The sequence below is a fragment of the Phodopus roborovskii genome, unplaced genomic scaffold (genome assembly GCF_943737965.1).
Source record: "Phodopus roborovskii unplaced genomic scaffold, PHOROB, whole genome shotgun sequence".
In the NCBI taxonomy this organism is placed as follows: Eukaryota; Metazoa; Chordata; class Mammalia; order Rodentia; family Cricetidae; genus Phodopus; species Phodopus roborovskii.
Genome location: NW_026126409.1, coordinates 26413552 through 26437959, shown reverse-complemented (window position 1 = coordinate 26437959; position 24408 = coordinate 26413552). Strand labels below are relative to the sequence as shown.

At 38.7% G+C, this 24408-nt stretch overlaps 1 protein-coding gene across 12 annotated transcripts in view; it reads left to right on the top strand.

The window, feature by feature from the left end:
• Nrg1 (neuregulin 1) overlaps positions 1-24408 on the top strand; it is a 181431-nt gene that overhangs the window by 81408 nt on the left and 75615 nt on the right. For 5 of the 12 annotated variants that reach the window (XM_051182239.1, XM_051182237.1, XM_051182238.1 and 2 more), the window contains exon 1: positions 583-1523. The exons of the other annotated variants lie outside the window; for them this stretch is intronic. In XM_051182239.1, coding sequence (XP_051038196.1) covers positions 857-1523 — 667 coding nt within the window. In that variant the 5' untranslated portion in view covers positions 583-856. Of the gene's footprint in view, positions 1-582; positions 1524-24408 lie in introns of those variants that run through there. 12 annotated transcript variants of the gene reach the window in all.

The window sequence follows — 24408 nt, the reverse complement described above, 5'->3', positions numbered from 1 at the left end:
AGAGAGAGAGGAGAAAGAGAAGAGATAGAGGAGAGAGAGAAGACAAGAGATAAGATAGAGCAGAATGTGAGATTATATATTTAGGATGAGGAGGGAGGAAGAAAAAGAACCCATGAAGAAGGGAGACTGCAGAGGAAGAAAGTGACTGAGCGCAAGAAGGACAAAGAGGAGTGGTTGGGGGTGGGGGTGGAGCTGGGCGGGGATGGGAGTTACCGTCCCTCTTGGCTCCTGCTGCCCTCGCATCCCGGTGCAATGGTACTGTTTGCAGTGATGCTCAGAGGGCAGGCACCTGCTGCTCTGTAATGATTCAGCCTCTTTCAGCCACTGCGTTAACACGACAGGATGCTGTTGCTACTGTCGCTACTGCCTCTCCTGCCGCCGCCGCTGCTGCCTCCGCCGCCGCCTCTGGTCTTGCTTTTGCTTTTACTTCTCCTGCATGACAGTTGTTTTCTTCCTCTAAGCAGATACCAGCTTCAGACGCTTGAGGTGAGAAACATGCCTTTCAGTTTGGGATACTGGTTTACTTAACAAGCCAGGCACCGACTCGCTTCCTATTTTCTTCCCCTGATTTCTTGACCAACCCGGATGATTTGGAGATGCATTTGAAAGAACTGGAAAAGTGTCCCAGAAACAACAGCTAAAGATATTTTGGTACACTTCTATTTCGTAGTCGCTACAAGCTCTTTCTTTTTCTTTTATTTTCCTTGCTTCCTCTTGAGCTCTGTTACTTTTGATAATGGCCTTGGACTTGTATGCCTTATCGATTTCCCCCTCCAAGATGCTGTATCATTTGGTTGGGGGGAGCTCTGCATGGTAATACACTGTGAGACAGGCCAGGCCTTCTGGAGGTGAGCCGATGGAGATTTATTCCCCAGACATGTCTGAGGTAGCCGGCGGGAGGTCCTCCAGCCCCTCCACTCAGCTGAGTGCAGACCCATCTCTGGATGGGCTTCCGGCCTCGGAGCACATGCCAGACACCCACACTGAAGATGGGAGAAGCTCTGGACTCCTGGGCCTGGCGGTGCCCTGCTGTGTCTGCCTGGAAGCTGAGCGCTTGAGAGGGTGCCTCAACTCTGAGAAGATCTGCATTGTTCCCATCCTGGCTTGCCTGGTCAGCCTCTGCCTCTGCATTGCTGGCCTAAAGTGGGTATTTGTGGACAAGATATTTGAATACGACTCTCCTACTCACCTTGACCCTGGGGGCTTAGGCCAGGACCCTGTTATTTCTCTGGATCCAACTGCTGTCTCAGCTGTTTTGGTGTCATCTGAGGCAAACGCTTCACCTGTCTCTAGGGCTCTGTCTGAACCTGCGGTTCATGTTACAGTGCAAGTTGACAATGTTGCAGTGGCCTCTGAACCTTCAGCAGGACCAACCCGAAAGAACCGTCTGTCTGTTTTTCCTCCCTCATACTCTACTGCACCACCCTTCCCTTCTCCAGCTCGGACCCCTGAGGTGAGAACACCCAAGTCAGCAACTCAGCCACAAACAACAGAAACTAATCTCCAAACTGCTCCTAAACTTTGTAAGTAGAGAGAGAAAGAGATGATGGTGTTGGTGGCTGGTGGCTGGTGGTGGAGGCAGTGGTGGATAATGAAAAGGGTGGGCAGGAGCTTCCCAAGATGTTTTCCAGAGGGCTAGCTATTTCCTTTGCTCTTGCATTTTGACTGGGAGGTTTTGTTTGATGAATCATGTGATGGCACCTGTGGGGTTGGGGGAACAACCACATAGACCCCTAGTTTTGCTTTTTGTTTTTCCCCAACAGCGATGTGTAGCTTAGATTAACTCTGAGGTCGTTGATCAAAAACTATAAGCCTCTTCATTCATGCCTTGGATTTAAGCTAAATTCAATTTATTTGCAATAGTTTTCGAAGTCAATGTCTGACTGTCCTTCATATGTTAATAGGCACGGCACTTCTATGTGCCAATAGTGTAATTTGACCCCCACCCGGCCCCACCCCCAGGTCTCCTCCTGCCCCTTCATCACTTCTCTGTACTTGTGAATTCTCATTGTTTAGTCTTGATCCTGCAGCAAGCCTTAAGACACAATGCTCCTTCCCCTGTCCTCAGATGTTTGCCGTACTGCACCGGTCAGATTTTTGGTTACTGAGCACTTAGCCCTCAATTTTATGTTCAAGACAGACTGCAATTCACCACAAAGGGATTTTCCTAAATGAGTTTTGTCTTCTGTAATCAAATATTTAAATAGATTCCTTGCCAGTCATTAACAACTACAGGGAACATTAACAAAGGTGCCTCTTTTATTATTATTAAGACATGTGTCATTTAACCCATCCTGTTGCTGAAACCTGGTTTAATAACCTGTAAGGGAAGAGACTCTATGCTATTAAAACAATACAGAATGAAATGCTGGTATATGCAGAGGTCATTGCCTTAGCTTTATGACAGAAAGTTGACAGCTATGAAGCCATGACTAGTCAGATTGTTTCAGGTGTCAGCACAGAGCTTTTTTGGTTACATTTGAAGAAATGTTTTTATTGTTTGCTGTTTCTGTCTTTTACCACTCTGTTTTTAACCACGGATGAGCTACTTAGTAGAAGGAAAAGAGGCAGTGAGAGAATTTGATTCTCAATGTGTGTGAAATATTTGAGTGTTAAAGAGACACTCAAAGTAGAGACTCTGTGATGAAACGCCCCTTCAGTTTTCCCTCTAGACTCTAAGGAAGGATAATAAGACCTCCCGAAGACATTCATGTGATGAATAAAGTTGTGTCATGTGTTAGAGAAACTCAGGAAAAAGGAAAAAAAAACTTGACATATGCTTGTGATTCAAGATCTTTTGATGTGTTCCAGCTTCCGTGCAAAGGTTTCATGAGGATGCTTGCTTTTCCAGGTGTAATTAGGAGAGCCTCCTGAACACAGCCACTGCTTTGCGTCTTTCTCAAATCCCCAAAGTATTGTTAAAGATCTGACAGACATTTCTGTCTTTGCTGCCTCTTCCCACCTGGCAAAGTGACTGGGAAATAATACCCAGATGAAATGACAGGCTATAAAAAGCAAGTGCAGATCCTGCCGAGAGAGGCAGAATTCGCTATGCAGACAAGGTTACTTCTTTGTCTTTATTCTTTTTAACTGAAAGCTTCAGTTAAAATGTGCTGGCATAGGTTGAATTGCCCAGAAAAATTAAGGTAGCTCTTTGAAAAACTCTTCAGCCAAAGTAATTTTGTCATGTGATGAACAGACAAAGAAGCAGACAGCATGCATCCCTGATCTAGGAAGGGTACCTGGGAACTTTTGAGAAATGGGTTTTGAAGGGAAATTTTACTAAATGTTTTCATAGGCTACATATTCCTCTCTCTCCACCTTCTCTCTCTCTTCCCCTTCTCTCTCTCTCTCTTTCTTTCTCTCTCCCTCTTTCTCTCTCTCCCCCTCTCCCCTAGCCAGGGCATTGATTTTATGGCATTAGCAATAAGTAGGGAAGATTTACTGCTGCCTAAAAGCCTCACGGAGGCCAGCTCCGGCCTGAGCGCAGCTGCAGAATTCTCAAATGTGTTGAATGTAATGTCTGGGAAGCAGTTTTCATTTGAAAAGGTGTGTGTGTGTGGGGGGGCAGGTAGACAGTTCATTAAAACTCCAGACCTACAGACCTGCAGGGTTGTCTTTGTGAAAAATGTAGCTTTGGACTAAGCAGCTAAAAAACGAAAGACTCCACATCTGTGAGCCAAGGTGTAGTTGGTCCAGGCGTGTTTGTTTGCAGACTTTTCATCAGTTGCTTTTCTGTTGTGAAAAGGCTGCAATTCTTCAATAAAAGGAGAAGGCAATGCTCAGAGTGCTGCTGTTATCTTGTTTAGTTTCCCTGTAGAAAGAACTGGGCTTTGACACTGGCTATGCCACCAGCCATGGCTTTGGTCTTCAGTGACGTGGTCAACTCTGCACCATGCTCTGCAACCATTTCAGGACTGCACCCTCCCCTTCCTGATTTCTTCCTGTCTCAGCATATTCAACATCCCAAGCACAGAGCTATAGCCTTCAAGGTCATTGTCTGTGAAGGACTAATTGATTCTTCTTTATCCTGGAGCCTGAGAGAGTAGAAGAATGACAGACATAGCCCTTGTGTCTGCTCTTAGACCCAAACCCAACTGACTGCTTATTTTATAAATACTCTAATTATTCCCTTATTCAAGGATGCTGGTCAAATCACAACATTGTCTATCTTCGGTAGGATAAAAAACAAAACATAACATTCGTTTTTAACTGTCTACAGGTGTAATATTTATATTAGATTTTTAAAAAATGAATACTTTCCTAAGGTAATAATAATTTTTCATGTTTTTACTATATAAAGGACACATCCAGATTTTAAGAAATTGAATGCAAAACTGGAATGAAGACATCCATGTTTGTAGTATCTCTCTCTCTCTCTCTCTCTCTCTCTCTCTCTCTCTCTCTGTGTGTGTGTGTGTGTGTGTGTGTGTACTTCAAGGCTGTATCCAAGTAATGTAGTAAGTACTTTGTATTTGTGACACTGGGTATGCTAAACAGTTATGGAGATCTGAGTTAGTTCCCAAGTTGAGGAAACACAGGTGTGGAATGATAAAGTGACTGACCCAAGGTCTTTACAACCAACTGATGTTAGTATACTATCCCTGCTCTCTAATTTTCCCTCAATTTTTAAGTAGTTATGTTTAACAGATATTAATATGATTAAGAAAGTTTTGTTTTCTCATATTAAAATTCTAATTATTAAAGTTTTCTATCATTCCACTTCGGGGAACTTTACACTCATGATTTTGATCAGCCCTTTGACGATTGGACATCATCTTTTAGTGATGAGTAACTAGTATATGAAAGACTTTGTTTTTAGTGCTTTGGGTTTTTTGTTGTTGTTGTTGTTGTGTTGTTTTGTTTTCCATCAAAGTCATCCCAACTAAAATGTGTCAGTTTTGGGGGAAGAAACTATACTCAGACTTCTGTCCCACCAATCAGCTCCCAAATAACCAAAGAGAGACTTCTTATTAATTATGAAAGCTCAGCCATTACTTGGGCTTGTTACTAACTAGCTCTTACAACTTAAATCAACCCATACTTTTTCATCTATGTTCTTTTATGTGGTGTGGTTACCTTAATCTGTACTCCCCATACTGCTTCCTCTCCATCTGGCTGGTGACTCCCTGCATCTCCACCTTTCTTCCCAGCATCCTCTTTGGCCCCCAAATCCTGCCTAGCTATTGGCTGGTCAGCTTTTTATTAAACCAATCCAAGTGACAGATCTTCACAGTATACAAAAAGATTATTCCACAGCAGGAAACTAATTCTTCATTGAGAGTATTGAAGCAATGACAAACACTTCAGGAAGATTTGTGGGCCAAGCAAGTTATTAAGTATTTAGTCTCTGATATCCCTCCTAACTCTGACCCTTTTCTTAAGGAATTATTTTACACCTGGGTTGACTTAAAATGTAATCTCACTTGTTCATGGCAAGCAGGAATATTTTTCTGAATGTGCTTCCTTCTTCGTGTCTGGCAATAGTGATGTCCATGTATTGAGGTTCTTAGAGAATTCAATGGGACACTGGTGAGTACTGATCCCAGGCTTGAAACATACTAAATGTTTTCCCTTGTTCTATGTCTGCTTCTCTTCCTCACATTGTCCCTTTCATCCCATGATCTTGACAGTGATGGTTTGTCTAAGTTTTAAGAATAAGTTCATCAGTTGGGGATGCTTATGCAGATATCACATGCAGATGGTGTGTTGATGAGGCATATTAAGCAAAGTCTGCAGGAGGGGCTTGATTTTCAATGCTAGCTCTACTCCTAGCAATCACTGTAACCTTGAAAGAATCATCTTGGGAACTTGGATTTTACATCCAAACAAATGGGATCTTCACATTTCAGGCTCATGTCTGCATATGGTAACAGGTATGACCATTTCTAGGAAAAAAGTATAAGGCATTTTCACAAGTGAATCCCTTTGTTGTGTCTCAGGGTGATACAGAGATTTACTAATGACTTGTGCTCCAGTACTATAAAAAGAGTGACCTTTTCTCTTACCCATTAAAAAATTGGTAGAACATACATACAGCTTGGAGCATTCATAAAGGTCTTTGGCCAGTGCCCAAGAATCCTTGAGTGAGGGGCTTTGCAACAGGCAGTATTATATAGTAATAAAGCAGGTAAGAACACTGACTGGTCTTCTAGAGGACCTAGGCTCAATTCCCAGCATCTACTTGGAAGCTCACAACTGTCTGTAACTCCAGTTAACTCCAGTTCTAGGGTACATATAGATATACATGTAGGCAAAATATCAATGCACATAAATAAAAGAAATTTTTAAAAATCATTATTTTTTGTTTATTTTTGTTTTGTTTTTTGTTTTAATAAGTACATGTAATACAGAGAAAAACAGACTGGAAATTAGAGTTGGGTTTGTCCAAATGGCTTGAATACTGGTCAAAAATTCTGTATAAGTAGCACAAGGAAGTGATTTCAACTGGAAAGATCAAGAATCATTGCTCTGAAACAGAGCATGTGCTTTCTCTTTGTTATTCCAAACTCACATTTCCTAATCCCAGAAGACAGAAATTGAGACCGGTGAGCTATATTTAGTATTTAACAAACCCTTGGCAATAACAGTGTACCATAGAATAATTTTAAATGAGCTAAATCAAACATAGTCATTATTATAACTTAAAATATTTAAGTATATACCATATATTTATGCAGATTGTGATACATAATTTATATATAAATATATAAAATATTCTTGAATAAAAGAGGAAATTATTTATGACTAGTGAATAAAGCTGGATGGATCACATAAGCTGTAGAGATTGCCGACTTACAGATTTGGGGAGGAGAGTTGAAGGAAAAAAAAAAGCAACCTAGGTCCATGTATAATAGCTACAGGTTTTTATAAAGCAAAAATAATATAAAATCTGTTATAGAAGCAGAAAATAATTCTAACACACACACATACACACACACACACACACACACACACACACACACACACAGACTTCCACTGTAATGAACTCAAAGTGAAATCTTACTTGGGGGCACAAGGAAGATATTGTTTTTGTGGTACACTGGCTATATTTTTAATAGGGAGAAGCAATTTTATAAGAGCTTGTCATATATGAAACAATATAATAATAAGCATACTAAATGTGTTTTCATTTCTTCCTTAATGTAGAACTAGGAAAGTATCAGGACTTTCCTGGTTTGATCATTAGTCCCGTTGCTTCAAGTATGATGGATGTATTGCAGAAATTGAATTGAGAATCCATAGTGGAGCAATGAGGCAGCTACTTACAAGGTAAAAAATATTTGATCACAACCTAGGGCAGATTTTTACCTGGCTGGACATTGGCATCCTTCTGACTGCTCAATGCAAATAGGCAAAGAGCCCTGTTGAAACGTGGTGGGAAATGTTGCTTTCTCACATGAACCATTTTGAAATTCTCTTCAGGAGCATGACACAACGCACTGGATGTGCTGTAGTTTTCTGTAGCATACACTCAAGTGGCTGAATTGCCTTTTTTGGGATGCACCCCCCCCCCTCCAGCTGTCAGTTCTCTAGTACAGAAATATCTCTTCTCTAACTGACAATCCCATTAAACTAAGTATACATTTACATAAATGTACTTAGAGGAGGGAGCAGCACTGGAGACAGTGTTGGTTAGAGGAAAGCTCTAGGGGTGGGCAGAAAATTGACAATAGATTTCTTAGGCCACAGTGACATCGGTATAAGATGCGAAGATCAGGTCATTTCCCAGTTGGTCTCTCTTTTGCTTTGTTTTCCTTTCTTTGGTAGTTTACATGGCAGTTGTTTTTCTCCCTCTTCTGTCAGCTAGTAAGTATATCACCATTATTATTATTATTATTATTATTATTATTATTTTTTTGATGATCTCTCTCAGTGTCTCTCCTCTTCATTTCTTTTCCTCTTCCTGTTCTAAAAGCCAGTATCCCAGAGTGTCAGGGGTATGGAGTAGGTGGCCCAGAATAGCTGTGTTTTCTTACTGCATGAGTTGGGGGAGAAGGCCCGTGAGACCCTAACCACAGACTGGACCACTATTAGCTTGATGACTTCGCTGTTGCTCCCTTCCTTTGCTAAGTAGCAGGAAGTATTTACGTTATGAAATATGTTGTAGTCGGAGCAATAAAAGCTCCATAAATAAATGAAATGTTAGAAGGACAGTGGGATTGAACTCTTGTTAGCATTTGTTTGTAATCCCTTGGTGAGCTTCCTGGGTCATAATTGCTTGCTCTTCTGGGAGCAAAAGGAATCAGTAGCCATTGATTGTTACATGATGCTAAGTTTTGCCTACAAAGCAAATCCTGAGAGTGATTAGTGGCAGGATTCACGCTGCCACTCTGATCTCCTTTTACTGCAATCCTTAAAGTTGGGGGAAGGCACAGTAGATTTCCCAGCATGCAACTCTGGGTGTTTGTGAGGAAGAGAAAAAATACTGTCAGATGGTCAGCCAACACATTGCTGAGAAAGTGAAAAAAAATAAGAAATAATGTCCTTTTATCTTTTGACTTAACTGATACCTGAGAGACATCTAAATTAATGTGTGTTCAATAAGTTTAGCTCTGCAGGAACCTGACCAATAATTTTAACTGGGGCTTTAGTTCTAATATTTATATCAAAGATTAGGGTCATTGTTATAGGACTTTGGCTTCTCCATATGTTGAGAAATCCTCTATTTCAGATTGTTGAGTTTTCTATATAACTAATGACTTTTGACCTTGGAATTTAACTTATTTTAGCTTGTAATGATAGGAACGATGACAATACTTGTCATCAAAAATGTTTTTAAATTAGATTAAATAGAAGACCTTCATCATTTTGTGATGGACTGTACTCTCATTCAGATATGTAGTAGAAATTCTGGTCTTGCTACTAAACAGTCTCAGGCCTTTGTGTATTTTGAATTTGTGTTGGGTTATTGCATAACCAAGATTAGGAATTCAGAGTTTTATGGCATCTCAGAGACAGTACTTGCCAAAGAAACAGACTTTTAAGATATCACAGGATTTACAAGAATTAGATGACACCTTAGTGTATAATGTGTGTTCACTTACATAGTATAGTATATACCAAACAAATGATTTTTCTATATTTTGATCTCATCGATGGGGTTTATATTTGTGGACTGGCACTATTTTATTCATCCAGTTTTAAGTAGATTTAACTTTTATAAAAGAAGACAGTTTTCCTTAAGAAAGACTCTGTTCTGTGGGGAGAAAAGAGTAATTCCTTGGTTCTCAGGGTCCTTGGATTTAGTTGGGTGGAGTTCAGTTCCCAGATGTCTTCATTCTCTATTGCTGCTCTCTCACGTATTCATTGGAGGGTGACAAATCATTAGAGATTGATCATGGCACTTAATATCCTTTGGACACATAAACATTACTGGTTTATTTGTTCTCCTTGTTTTGAAATTGATTGTGACATTTCATGATTCATAAAGTTGACATTATTTTAATTTTCATTTTTCCTCTTTGAGTCTATCAGAGTCAATATTTAGAAAACACTCATATTGTCTCATAAATTCTTCTCTAGTGTGTGATGTCCTCCCAGACTTGCTCTCTAGAACTCCAGCTGTCTGCCTCCTCCCACCCATATGGACTATATTCTCACCAGCTGGGACTCTGCTTTCAATGTTACTTATTTCCTCCTTCAATTCTTTTACTTGTTCTATTTCTCTACTGTAAATTGTCATCCCCTGCCATCTCTAACTTTCCAAATTCTTCTTGGGCCTCCAAATAGGCTGTGGTCCATTGTCCTCCGGTGCCTCTAGCTTGTTGCCTGGACCATGTTAGAACTTAATCCCTAAGCTGACTTGTGATACTTTTACTCTACTGAAAATTTTCTAAGACCTAGAGTTATAGCTGATTCACATCTGTTCCCTGGATAGGATCAAGCAAAGCATCTTCTGTATAATAAGCATGCCATTTATATGTTTTTTAAGAATTAAAATAACAAAAAAAAAATCACACCAGGCTGATCTGAAGGCATACATTAAGTCTATTTTATCCAGCCATTGCAGGATATATTGAACATTGTGACATAATTTTGCAAAGCTTGCCTATGTTGCAATGTCATGCATTCTTTCTTAAAATTCTCATCACCATGCCTAATGACCTGAGTTCAATATCTAGGACCCACATGGGGAAAAAAATTCTCTAAGTTTTTCTCTCACTTACACACTTATAATAGTATACATACAGACACAAATATATACACAAGTAAATAAATGTATGCCATCAACATTTGTATCAGCCAGGCTTTGGGGCATGTGCATGCACGCGCGCGCGCGCGCACACACACACACACACACACACACACACACACACACACACACACACCCATCCACACACACACACACACACACTGTCTGTATGTATGTATGCATATGTAATCTCATCATTCAGAAGGCTGAGACAAGAGGATCAGGAAGGAGTTCACAGCCAGCATAGGCTTCATAATAAGTCTGAGATCATCCTGAGCTACAGGAGAGTGTCTCAATAAAGAAAAGCAAATTAGCAATAACAATACTAACAAAGTTTATCATAGTAAGGCAAAATGGACTTTAGGCCATATAGGATTTACTCTTGAAGTATAAGGTCTAAACTCTCATGTCTTTAGTTGGAATCCCAGCCCTGGCTCTGCTGAGTAAGCTATAGAAATTCTCGATGTCTTCATTTCTTCATCTATAAATGTTGTTAACTGTGTAATTCATGGGTCTGTGAGGATCCAGTTAGTTAATGAGCATTAAAGAGTTATACTCATAGTGCACCATGCCTCATATCACTCTCCAAACACAAGCTGCTATTACTATACATTTTTGAGATTTAATTTCACTAACTTGAATTTGAAACTTTGATATTTCTGTGTCAAGCTGGAAGAAAAGGGCAGGGATTCCAGCGATAGACTGCTAAAGATGTGGACATGTTAGTACTTTGGTTTAGCATGTATTTTTCCCTGTGTGATTTGTGTTACCACCAATTCTGCAGAGAGGCACAGTCATTTGTGCAGCTGCTAGTGAGATGAAACAGTCTGGTACAGGAAGCTGCCATCTATTGACACTGATATGATAATCACATGCATGTATCTAAACTTACTGCTGTGACCTTTGCCATAAAATTGTAGGCCAACTCAGAAGAAGAGAAACAGCTTCTCTTGGTTGTAGAAGAGTTATAGAGTCTCTAAATTCCATAATAATCTCACTCTCATGGGACAGAAATCTCCTTATCAAGATAGACTCAGTAAATTAAGGAATAATTGGCACAATCCAAGGCAATGGTAATTTTGAAGTCTCTGAGTTTTATTAAGTAAGATCACAGAAGGACTATTAACATATAAAGATATGAGAGATTATATAGATCAGCTACTCAGACTATTTTATGTCATTCATGAGAAATGAAACCCATAAATGTGCAATAATTGGGCCTGGGCTTCTATGTGTATCATTAGCAAGCAAAAGGAGCTGGTTGACCCAAGGTCAGAGGATGGTGGAGTAAAAGAGAGAACTAGTTTCCAGCCTCTAACAGTTTGATCTGCTCAGAGATAGAATACTTGCTATTCCTGGAAATGTAAGGTGGTATGCAGGAAGCATGGAAATTTTATGCTTAAGACCAATGACAATAAAAAAATGGAGTCAGGCAACCTCAGATGATGGGCCTTTTAGTGTCATCCCTGGAAGCATGTCTATGACTCTGAGGGATTATAGGTATTTAATGTGCCAAGACAAGACCAAGGGCAAAACAAACAACTATGCTGGATGTCTAGTGAATGGGCTAGTTTGGTTGGTGTTCAGGGATTATTTGTTGACGACTTACACTGGCTAGACATGTGTTCTGTGCTTTGTGTGTATTACATCTTCTCATAACTCCATGATATACCACTATTTTCCTTATTAGGAAATGAATGGTAAAGACAGTAGCATAAAGCCAATGATGATAGCGGTGGCTCTGGTGACAATCTGAATAGAGGGAGGAAATAGGAAGTAAAGCAGAGATATAAGCCAGGTCATAGAGACAGAGACAGAGAGGAAATGTTTCTGCACACATTAGTGACTTACAGGTTGTTAAGTTAATGAATTCCCGAATGGCAGTATCATGCATTCATTCAACATGTTTTATTAGGTTCTACTAAGTGTTTTTTTTGTATTTATTAAGTATAGAATCAATGGATTTATGATAGGAAATGACCGTTCCAACTTGCAGGGAACATGCAATGCTTTGTCCTAATACAGTCACTCTGATAATGTGAATCAATCATCCCTTGAAATGATGTAGAAGTTAAAATTGCTAAGCACAGACTTAAAGGTGCTTTAAATGTACTTTTCAGTGATATTTATTATTGCTCATGGACTGAACCTTTTAGTATGCATGTACCAATATGTATTTGGTGATAAGAATTACAAATGGAACAACATATTATGTTTGTATTTAGCCTATTACAGTTCATATTCTCAGCATAGGATGTGTGTTCTAGTCTACTGAGCAGAGCAAATTTCTTCCCCACCTCCCTGATTTATGTACACAATAATCAAAGCTGTATATCCCTTACAACCAATTCAAAATATGACTTGTGGATTGCAGCTATTACATGCAGCTTTTGAAGACAATTATTAATGCCATTCTCAATTTGGAGCTCTTTCATCCATGATATGTGCAACTTTGTCCTAAGGAAAGGGCTATTACAAAGCTAAAGATGCCATCAGCATGTTCGTAGCTTTAAATTCACAAAGCTAGCAAATGAAGTAAGAAAATGTAGCTTCATGTAATGTTTAAACACTAGCTATTGGTATCTGGAATTTATCAAACATGTATGGCTACAGATGTAAGTAATCACTGTTCAAAAAAGAATCTAGCTGTGTATAAAGTACTAGTACTTAAACTAATACCATTAGCAAGATATTTTTAGAGTGAAAAACTTTAAAGTGTAGCGAAATAACCTCTGATAATTAAAACTTTATGAAAGTCACTTTCTTGCAGAGTCTTTAGAGTCAGTGGATCACATGGGGCAGGTCAGAGGCCTGACTGTTTCAGGAGTTTTAAGTCTGTACTCTTGTTTGCAGGGGAACAAATGGAAATTGCCAGTGTTTCCAACTGAAAATTCAAAAGTAAAATATAAGATTATTTAGTTGAAACCTCCTTCAGGTTTTTTTTTTTTTTTTTAAATGCCCTACATTGTTCATATTGGGAAACCCCAGAACATCTTGCCAATAGCACATTCTTAGACATAATAGTCAAGTTTAACATAATCTTTAAGCTAATTATTTAATTATTAACCTGTATTTCTTTTTATTATTATTATTTTGTTTTACATGTTGATCCCAGTTCCCTCTCCCTCCCTCCCTCCCTCCTTCCCTCCCTCTTACGTCTCTTCCCCCTCACATGCACCCAGACCACCCTCTCATCCCCCCACCCCAATTCCACATGTAGGGCAATGACATCCAGGTGGGGTTATGTAAATCTGTCAAGTCATTTGAAATAGGCACTAGTACTTCTCTCCTGTCTCTAGCTTAATGGAGTATTTCTCCATGGGAAATGTGCCCACAAGGTCCTTTTGTGCACCAGGAATACATCCTGGTTCCACTGTCTGAGGTTCCTTAGACTGCTCAGTCCTTCTAGCTGAGACCCATATTCAGGGAAAAAAAATAATGGAATCTTGAAATTCGCAGGCAAGTGGATGGCACTTGAAGAAACCATCCTGAATGAGGTAACCCAGTCACAAAAAGAGGAACATGGTATGTACTCGCTCATATATGGATTCTCCTTCAGTTTTTAACCCCGTGAGCTGAAGCAACATTTTTGTATTTTTCAGGGGTGGGAATTTGAGGAAAGGGTGAAAAGAGAGAACAACCATATCATGTCATTTTTACCTTCTTGTTCTGAACTGACCTAAAATTGCTGCAGGGGCACAAACACTGCAGGCACCCAAATGAGCCTCCTGCTACTCCGTTTGTTTCAGTTGAGATAAAATATGTATAACATGACATTTCCCATCTCAGTCATTTTATGGTGTGCTAAGGTGGTGTTAGGTGTATCAGGCCGCTGTGAAAGAGATCTCTCCAGAATGTTCTTAGTTTGCAAATCTGAAACTGTTCTTATTGTACATCTTGCTATTTACCCCAGTCCTTTTAGTCCTATACAGCCATCATTCTACCTTATTTTTGTAAATTTAATTCCTTTAGATACCTGAGCTTATATGTCTTTTCTGATCAGTTTTTTCCTGGGGGGGCAATATAGTGCCCTTTGGGTTCATCCACAGTATAGTATTTATAAGAAACCCCTTCCTTTATGAGGCTGAATAGCATTCCATTGTACGTTTACATCAGCTTGTCTTCTTGTTCATCAATAAAGGCTTGGTTGTTTCCACTTCTTAGTTATTATTACTGTGAAGAATATTGATATGAACCCAGGTGTGACAGTAGTTTCTTTTCTGTACTATTTTTTTAATGAAATCAGATTCATGGGAAGTATTTGCTGTTAAAGCATACTAATAACCTCCTTATTGTATATAAATAATTCCTTTGGAGAAACATTGGCTCTGGTGGCTCTGTGGATTTGTGAACATATAATGCATACTTCCTAGAAAGATGTTTTTAGGTGTTTTTTATTCTTTGCTTTTCTTCTCCTTTTGATCATTTATAACAATCTTTATCAGAATAATTAAAACTGACTGATTTCTCACAAGCATAATATTTCAAACAGGGCATTAATTTCAAAATAAAGTTGCATCATGGAATTTTTGTGAGAATGATCTTGTAATTTTTTTGTGGATGATGATGGACATATTTAATTATACAACGTATTTTTTAATGTTTCTTTTGGTGGTGTTTTGCTTTAGTTTGTTTCTCAGAGTAAAATATTTCTTTTTCTTTGAAATTGTATTCTCTAAAATCCCTCTTGCTTGAACATGCAGGCTAAATAAGTACAGCTTTAGAGACATGGAAAGGTAAGTTGAGGTCCCATCCTCTTAACATTCTGCCTATGGGTATAGTTTATGCTGCAGATGGAACTATTTTCTTCTTTCTGTGTTACTTAACAACTATCTTTCTTTTGCTTGACCAGAAGATGATTCTTCCCTTGATGTTTCCTGATATTGAATATTTCTTTATTGTACAGAATAAGTGAAAGTATTTTGCAAGGCAGAGGATGGCACTGCACTATATAGGATTCAAGAGAGATTTTGACAGTTAGATCCTTGCTGGGAATTACTTACTTGAGCCTCAAAATACCTCTGCTAACATCCTGCTTATTTTATATTGTTTGAGATGTTCATTATCTACTCTTCATCCATGACAGGACAGAATTGATGAAAGGTTGACATGAAAATTATAGGGGGAAAATGCAAATAGCAAAAGGGAGCATACAGCATGTGTAATGTGCTCCTTGCCCAATTATATGGATATGGACTCGTCCATAATGTACGATTGTTCAAGGATCTTCTGCTTTGCTTTTTATTTGTTATTTCTTGTTTTTTCCTTTGTGGAGGTCCACTCCAGTTTTTCCATTCATGAGTACAGAGCCCAAAAGGAAACATCAAATGAACCCTAGAGATTAATAAATCCTAACTCCTGCAAATAGTGAAGCTCTTCTTTTAGCAAATAATCAGAACTGCTGCATACCAGATCTATTTTGGATTGTTCAGATGCTTAAAGCCCAAATGGCTAACTGAGTCCAAAGGGAAGTAGAGCGAGCTGATAGGTGAAATCAGATTGGAGCCTGCCATTTGGACTTAAGCAGCTTTTCACTGCTGAGTACTGACATTTAAGTTAATAGAGTGATTTCTGAGGGATTACCCCCCCATATTACAGCACAGTGATTTCTGAGGGATCCCCCCCCATATTACAGCACATCTGACATTTGGTTAGAATGTATTTCATTACTTAATTTTGACAACATGATTAGAGTTGGTCTTTGTATTGGGTGAGGGCTTTCCTAAGTCCACACCTTTGCCTCATGGCGTGTGTTAACACTCAGGTGATTTTCCTAGGAAGCTTGAACTCTAAGCGTGCCATTTGAAAACATTCTCTGTTAATTTTGTTCTTATATTCATTAAAAAGTGTTGAAGCAGAAATCCATTGCAGAAGATAAAGTTGCCGCAACAGTATCTTATTCTTTTCTCATTGTTGTCTTTAGGAGTTAGGTACATTGCATTTGCATCTAGTCCAATATTCTTTCTCATAATTTGTGTTTTACAGATAATCATTAGGAGTACTCTTTAATAAGATTAAGTGCTAAAACACCTGAAATTTTCATGTTTGTCTTGCTATAAATAAAGTAATTTCTCTTGGCTTCTTGAGGATTTTCTTTTGAAATAAAAGTGTATTTTGAGGCTGTATCTCTTTTCACCATACAATGGTACTCCAGTGTACACTTGACCTGTTTTGGCTTTTGATTTCAAGGGAAAGGAGAGAGACTTGGAAGCTGTTAATCAATTTATTAACTGCCAAACAAAGGGAAAGCATGTCCATAAGGACTTCCCAGTTTATTCTTTTCTCTATCCCTTGGCTTCTTCCACTCCGATGTTGCAAAGACAATGACTGGTGGTGCTAGAAGCTGCTTGGTATGTCTGGAAGCAGGGAAACTTACTGCTATTGCTAGCTCCTGCATCTTTCCAGAGCTGGTGTTAAAGGCTTCTTGCTTCACCATTATGGTGCTATTGTGAGGCAGTTGGGAATTGAAGAGGTAGGGCCTAGTGAGAGGTCTCTTAAGTCATCATCGAGGACATGGCCCTGAAAGCGATATTGCAACCCTGACTCTTCTCACCTCCTCTTTCACTTTCTGCCCACGAGATGAATGATACTGCTTGACTGTGAGCTGTGTCATGATATGTCACCAAAGGTCCGTGCAACAAATCTAACTCACAGATATCTGAAATATCTAAAACTGTGAGCCTAAATACACCTTTCCACATTGTAATTTGCTTATCTCAAGTGTGTTTTAATAATAAAGAGGACTGTTTCATATACCCAGACCTTTGAAGTGGTCATTAGCATGCATGTAGAAATCCAGAAGAAACAATCTAATAAATGAAGTTGGGGGGAGGTGTTTTAAGAATGTGTAAATACTTCTGACCACATAATCTCAAGGCACACATTTGTGTTCAGAAATCATTTGCTAAGGGACTATAACTTTGGTCAAAGATTTTTGGGGTCAACAATGAGGAATTGTTTGCTCAGAGAACTTCCTTGATTTGCTGACAATGACATGTCTGTGGAAACATGATGAGTATGTTCCCTCTTTGTACATGTTAACTAGCTCAATCTAATCATACCATACTAAGGCAACCATGCTGTAACCGATCAGCAGTTCTCAACCTGTGGGTCACAACCCCTTGGTGGGTTGTTGAATGACCCTTTCACAGGGGTCACCTAAGACCATCAGAAAACACAGATATTTACATTCTGATTCATAACAGTAACAATATTATAGTTATCTAGTAGCAATGAAAAAATTTTATGTTTGGGGTCACCACAACAGAGGAATTGTATCAAAGGGTCACAGCATTAGGAAGTTTGCAAACCACTGCTATACATGCATGTGATTATGATTTGCCAATTGAAAATAATAGTAACAAGGTGAGGTAGAGTGGTGCACACCTATAATCGAAGCACTAAAGGCACGAAGGCAGGGGGATTGTTGCAAGTCTAATCTCTAGGCTACCTAGTGGGTTTCTGATCAGCCCAGGCTACAGTACAGTAGGCAAGGACCTGTCTCCAAAAGAAAGAAATAAATAAATGACTGAAACCACACCTCTCATAGTGAGAGGCTGGCAAGCTTCACTCAGACTTCTTGTTTGCTTCGGCAATTGAGGCCCCATGCAAGATTAGGAGACTGTGTACATAGGAGGCTTTTCTATTAAATTATCATTTCTTCTATTAGACTGCTTTATTTGTTTGGGTTTTCTTTCTGCTGTTTAGTCTTTAGCCCATATGTGTGTATGTGTACTATATGTTTATCTATGTACAATATAATTTGTATGTGTGTTTGTGCACACATTGATGTGTGTGTATGTATCCTTGACTAGATCCAGTTTGAAGGGAACTCACTGACCAAGGCCAGAGTGGGCTTGCTTTTTACCGATCCTTCCTTTGTTCATCCTCATTGTACAGCAGCACTCTGTTTTACAATCCCTTGGGATTTTTCACAGGATTGACTGTGGGGCTTGACCTGGAAAGGCAAAGGCTGATTTGATTAGACCCTTCTTTGTTTCAGATATCTCACCCGATAACCTTAGTAACAATAGGAAGAGTGGGTAGGCATTTCCCCCAGATAATCTTTGGTTTACACCATAGGGAAAACCTTGCCTTCACTAATTAAGGCTCCTGTGGAATATGTGCAGTACAGGAAGTTTTATTGCTAATGGGATTATATTCATTTTAACATAAATGCATGACACAGGATGTATTATCAATTTCTTACTGTCTTCTTTTGGCGTGATTGTTAAAATGCAAGTTTTTTTTTTTTTTTAATAAGGTATATCCCCAAAGGAGAAACTAATAATGTTAACATTTCATGAGACCCTGACAATGTGAATCTTAAGATGAAATCCCTGAAATATCTGAATAATTTAAAGTGATTTGATTTAAACCACATAGCTAGTCGACTCAACAACAAGTGAGAATGTACTGGTTTCACATTATTAAACTTATGTATCTGGTAAGCATCATTATGCCATTTAAGTGTTTCCCAAGCTCATTTTTGACTGTAAACTGTACTTTACTGGGGCATCTTGTCTCCTTCTTTCTAACTATGTTTCCACTTACCTTAAAGCTATAGCTATGTCTCCTTACCCTATTCTTGTTCTGTTTTATCTGTTGTCTAGCATCTTGAGTTTACTACTTTGAACATTTTTCTCTTCATGAATTGATTCCATCGATCTACTATGGCTTTTGCATTTGTTTTCATTGGGAGAGTAGCATACCAGAACCCCCAAATTCAAATTTAGACCAATTAGTTAATACATTTGAGTTACTGTTAACAATAGCAAAATTCTAAACTAAGCTCAAAGATTTACCAGGTAAATACATAATGATATAATGTAAGACATACTGTGTGAGCACATGCTCTCACAGGTAGGCCAGAGGTCAGCATGGAATGTCTTCGTGTATTGTGTTCAATCTTCCTTTTTTGTAGTAGGGTGATACACTGAACTGAGAAATCACTGATTGAACAAAGCTGGCCAGGGACCTATGAGGATCCTCAGGTCTCTGCTCATATAAGTACACCCAGCTTTTGACACGGGTGCTGGGCATGTTAACTCAGTTCCTCATGCTTGGGTGGAGGATATTTTATCTACTGATCCATCTTTCCAGCTCTCAGAAGGCGTTTTTATAGTTTAAAAGATCCAGTTACGTGCGTAATAAATGCCTTACCAAGGCTCTATAAATTAGAGAATGTGTCCTTTACCTTCAGGTGAAAAGTGCATTTTGACTTTTATAACACTGATACATTGCCTTATACTGTAAAACACACAGCTATTTACTATTATAATTAATATTATACACTCTGATGGTTGTATGCTAGAAAGTAATGAAAAGACCCTGCAAGGAACTCCTTGATTTCTGCTTCATAATTTTGGATATAAAGAACTATTTATTTATTTATTTATTTATTGAATGAAGGGTTTTTCAAGGTAGGGTTTCTCTGTAAAAAAGTCTTGGCTATCCTAGAACTCACTCTGCAGACAAGGCTGACCTCGATCTCACTGAGATCCACCTGCCTCTGCCTCCCAAGTGCTAGGATTAAAGGCATGTGCTACCTGACCATAAAGAACTTTTAAAATTAATTGAAAATATTAAAGTAATTACCTATTAGATAAAATAAAAATATGCAAATTATTCTTTTTATGTTATAGTTAAGTTGTTTATAATAATAAGCATCTTCAATGACTGGTATTTACTTGTAGAGTTAAACAAAAGGCAAAGATATATCTTGCAAATGTCTATCATAAACTACTTTTAAAAGTTAGGTAATTCTATCAACTGTGTATTGTCCATCTAATTAATGTAATTTCATACTTACCACACTATGGAAAATAAATAATTCAGAATTTTCCATTATATTAACTGTTACAGGAGGGATGGTGCTGTGGCTGAAGGAGGTAGATGACGAAGTTCATACATTATTTGCTTGGGCAAAGTATCTCCAAATGGGCTCATATAGAATCCCATATTCTGACACACCCATTTTAAATGTGTGACAAAAATAACAACACAAAACAAGTAACTTTAAACAATGTTTCTGATTTACATCTCACCATTTCCCAATGCATATACTCCCAGCATTTCAGTTGCTATGTTCATAGAATAAGTAACTAGTTGGAGTGTAAATTATAGCTTTCTGAAAGTGGTAACTGGGTTTAGAAATCAACTAAGTATTAACCACAACCTCACCCCCTGCACCCTGCACTCCCACACACATCCCCACCATAAGAGGGCAAGTCCTGCCTGCCCGAGGTCTCCCCTTTGGGTAGGTGCTGCAGCCAGCTTTTGCCCATCACCCCCTTTGATTATCTCTGCATTGCTGTGCATTTCCATGAACCCCTGGACCCCTGGATTGCTTCCTTGAATCATCTGGTCTCTGGTTTCTATACAGCTGTGCTTTGAGCCTGCCCCACAGCAATGCTGGCTGTCTTTGTCCATTGTTTTCTAAGGGTGGAGGCAAAAATCTTCCTCTTTTAATGATGATTCTTATGGAAATACAAAGGGGGCATAAGCCTTTTCTGGGCTAAAAGTATTACGGTATTATGATGAAAAGATGACTGTAACAATTTAGTCAACTTTCCGCTATTTTACCAAATGCCTGATATCAATTTTGTTCTAATGCGCAGGGCCAATGGGATTCCCATGGAGTTACCATTACCTGTTTTATACTCCATGGTTATCTTTGAAAGGATAAATCCAATTTTATGTGTGTTTTTGTTCTAACATTGCTGAGCAGTTTTGTTTTTTTAACTGAGCAATTACTTTTTTCACACATCAAGGGCGAGCAAAGCTATCCAGTTTTATTTTTATGAAGCATCTATAATTGTTAAAAGTACAGAATATGAGCCAAAAATAGATTAAAGTTGAATAAATCTAAGAAAGCATGTTTGGAACTCATGAGAAATTTTTACACCCCAAGTTTCCTTGCTGTAAGTACAGACTTAATTTGTATGCAGTTTTAGAGGCTATGTAAGGGGATTAATAGGCAAAAAATAACAGCACTGGTTGTGAATGTAGTGTTTTGAATAGTTCATCACTAAGTTGACAACTAAAAAACTTGGAACACTGACAACTAAAAAAAGTGGAGGCAGTTTTACCTGGACCACAGAAAGCTATGTTCATTGATGCAGCCTTGAGAAGTTGATACAAGGGTGAAATATTACCTTGGAATGGGGGGGGCATTGGAGGGAGGGAGGGGAGAAGGAAAGGAGGGGAGAGGGAGGTAGAAGGAACTGCAAAAAATTTTTTAAAAAAAGATTTTAAGTTCATATGAATAAAATGTCACACATAAATGAGCAAATTAAATATATATACCTTTCGTTTCCTTTCTTGGCAACATCTTAAAAAAAAAAAAAAAAAGAAGAGTGAAGTATTAGATGTCCTAAAGACAGAGGGGAGACATGTTTGTATTTTAAAATTCACATGAAATGGAATTTTCAAGTAGTAATGCTTTCAATTCAGTTACCTGGATTCAGAGAAAAACAATGGTCTTGTTAATAAATCTGTCTATCTCATTCTTTTTTGCAATATTTGCTTTGTTTCTCAGTGACTTGGACAAAATAAGGAGGCAATAGAGAATGTGCACAGTTTGGGGAAGAGACAGGTAGTAATGCTAGTGTCACCCGTGATCTAAAATGCTATCAGTTTCTGATAGCTTGGCTGTTGCCCCTAACACCTCTGTGGCACACACTATTTTCCTTTCTATTAGACTAGGATGAAATGCTAGTGTAGACTTTCTCACTGTTTGATCCCAATTAAGGGTTCTTCAAAGTGCTCATGTCTATTCGTATATGGTTGTCAGGGTTAATGAATGCTCAGAAGTACTGTCATTATATATCAGCCTTCTAAAAGGACACCCTGTCTCAATCAATTGCTTTGCCTTCTTCAAAGCAATTAACTTAAGTAGAAAAGAGGTTTCATTGGACTTCTGGGTTTTGGTGAAATTAATTAATACCACTTCACTAGTGGGGGACAAGGGGTAGATAGCCATTTTATATTACTTTGTGTGAAAGACACATTATCACAAGGGTGGCATGCAGAAGGTGACCATGTTAACCCATGCCGAATGGGTGGCATTTAAATCCATGCATTACTAGAGCATTTTCTATAATTTCCACTGCTCAAGAGATGAAGTTTCAATTCACTGATTAACTGAGCTGGAGAGAGGCTGGCAACTGAACATCAACAGCTGTTTAGGTGAAATAAAAATGGACACATGTTTAGAGAAAGAATGGTATGAAAAAGATCAACATCTGATCACAGACAGGAGGCTAATCAGTTCGGGCAATGGGGATTGCTCACTATTTTTCATGCTTATTCTTGTACATGAAAGGTAAATGTCCCGATGCTTAGCATGCCACATGTGCATGCCATGCATAAAATCCCAGCACTCAGGAGGCTGGGGAATGAGGGTTAGTGGTCCACGGCCAGCTTGAGCTGCATAGAAACATTTTCTGACTTCTATTTTTTGACATTACATATAATTATATCATTTCTCCTTCCCTTTCTCCAGCTCTTTGCATTCTTTGGTTGCCTGTAATTCTTTGTGTAGGGTCCAGGCTTCCTCAGATTCCCACAATCTTCATTTCAACATGCCTCTTGTCATTGTTCACCTTATGCACAGGCAGCCATACTGGTGAGACTTTATGGGTGTGACTTCTGCCATTACTAGGAGACACAGTCTTACCGCAAACTCTCTGATCCTGTGGCTCTTATAATCTCTCTTACTTCTCTCATGTAGTATTCCCCTAGCCTTAGGTGCAGTAGTTGTTTTGTAGATGTCTGCTTGGAAATTGGATTCCACAAATGTGCATTTTGATTGGTTGAGGTTTTCTGTAATGCTCTCTGTTGGAAAGAGAAGATTCTTTCCTAAGGGATGAGGACAGCATTTATCTGTAGCTATAAGAACAAATATTTAGAATGTAGTTAGGATTTATGCTGGTTTGTAAAGTGGTGGTTGTAGGTTCCCCTCTAAGATCCATGACTTCACTAACCCTGAGTTGGTCAGGTTTCCAGTACCTAGTTGACTAGGTTTCTAGCACCAAGCATGGTTTCCCTCTTGCTGAGCAGGTCTTAAGTCCAATTAGAGAGCTGTCCCTTAGTGCTAAGATTGCATAGGGACTTTGATGTCAGCCCAGGGCACATAATGAAACCTTGTCTCAAAAGCGAAAAAGAAAAAACAAAAGGCTTATAGCAATTATAATGTTCCAGTTTCCAGAACTATAATGCCCATGGTTTAAACGTCTTGATAGTTTAATTTCAATAATATATAATGCATGTTTTCTACATTTTCCTAGAGATTACTTTTAGTCTTATAAATGGAATTTGTATTTCCCAAATTGAACAGAATGCTGGTAGGATCTGTACCCTCCATTAGTGGCTCAGTAAAGACAATCTTAGTGTGATTGTTAGATTGATACATTTAGATCTCTAAAAACACCATCACTTTAATTTTTACCCCCACATAATAACATATTTGAAAAGATTACCCCTCTCTTTGCTGTTTTCATGCAGTGTACATTAAAAGATGCCACACTAGCATTCAAGATTGACTTGACATGGGTCCTAGTAACTAAAATGATCCTGTACTTATTTTTAAAGATACATACACACACACACACACACACACACACACACACACACACACACATTAAGTTAATATATGAAGTGTGTACCTCTTGAGGGTATTGGCACACTAGTTCAAGTGTCACATTGGTGAAGAGGGCTTCAGATCCCCTGGAGGAATTACAGCAGTTTGTAAGACTCCTGCTATGGGTATTGATAATCAAACCTGGTTCCTCTACAAGAGCAGTGCATGCTCTTAACCATTGAGCCATTGCTCCACCCCTCCCATGCTTATGTTTAAATAAGGTGACTGTCAAGTAAGCCAAATGCCTTTGTTTTTAACAGGAACAAGCCTCTAATCTCAGCACTTCCAAAGCTGTGGTGGGGGATCATAATCTTAAAGCTAATTTAGGGTGCACAGTGTGACAGGTTTTATAAAAGAGGGTTTTATTCTGAATAATTTCATTGGCAATCTACTACTCAGATATCTACCTGAGAACTGAGAACGATGTAATAATTCTGATATTCATAAATGGGAGGGCATTCAGTGTGATTAGGATGAAGGTAAATTTTGCTAATGCATTTATAAACTTGCTTAGTTCTGTTGCTAAGTGTGCTGGCACCTGGAAGTTGTTACTTTTCTCCTTTCCAGTCTC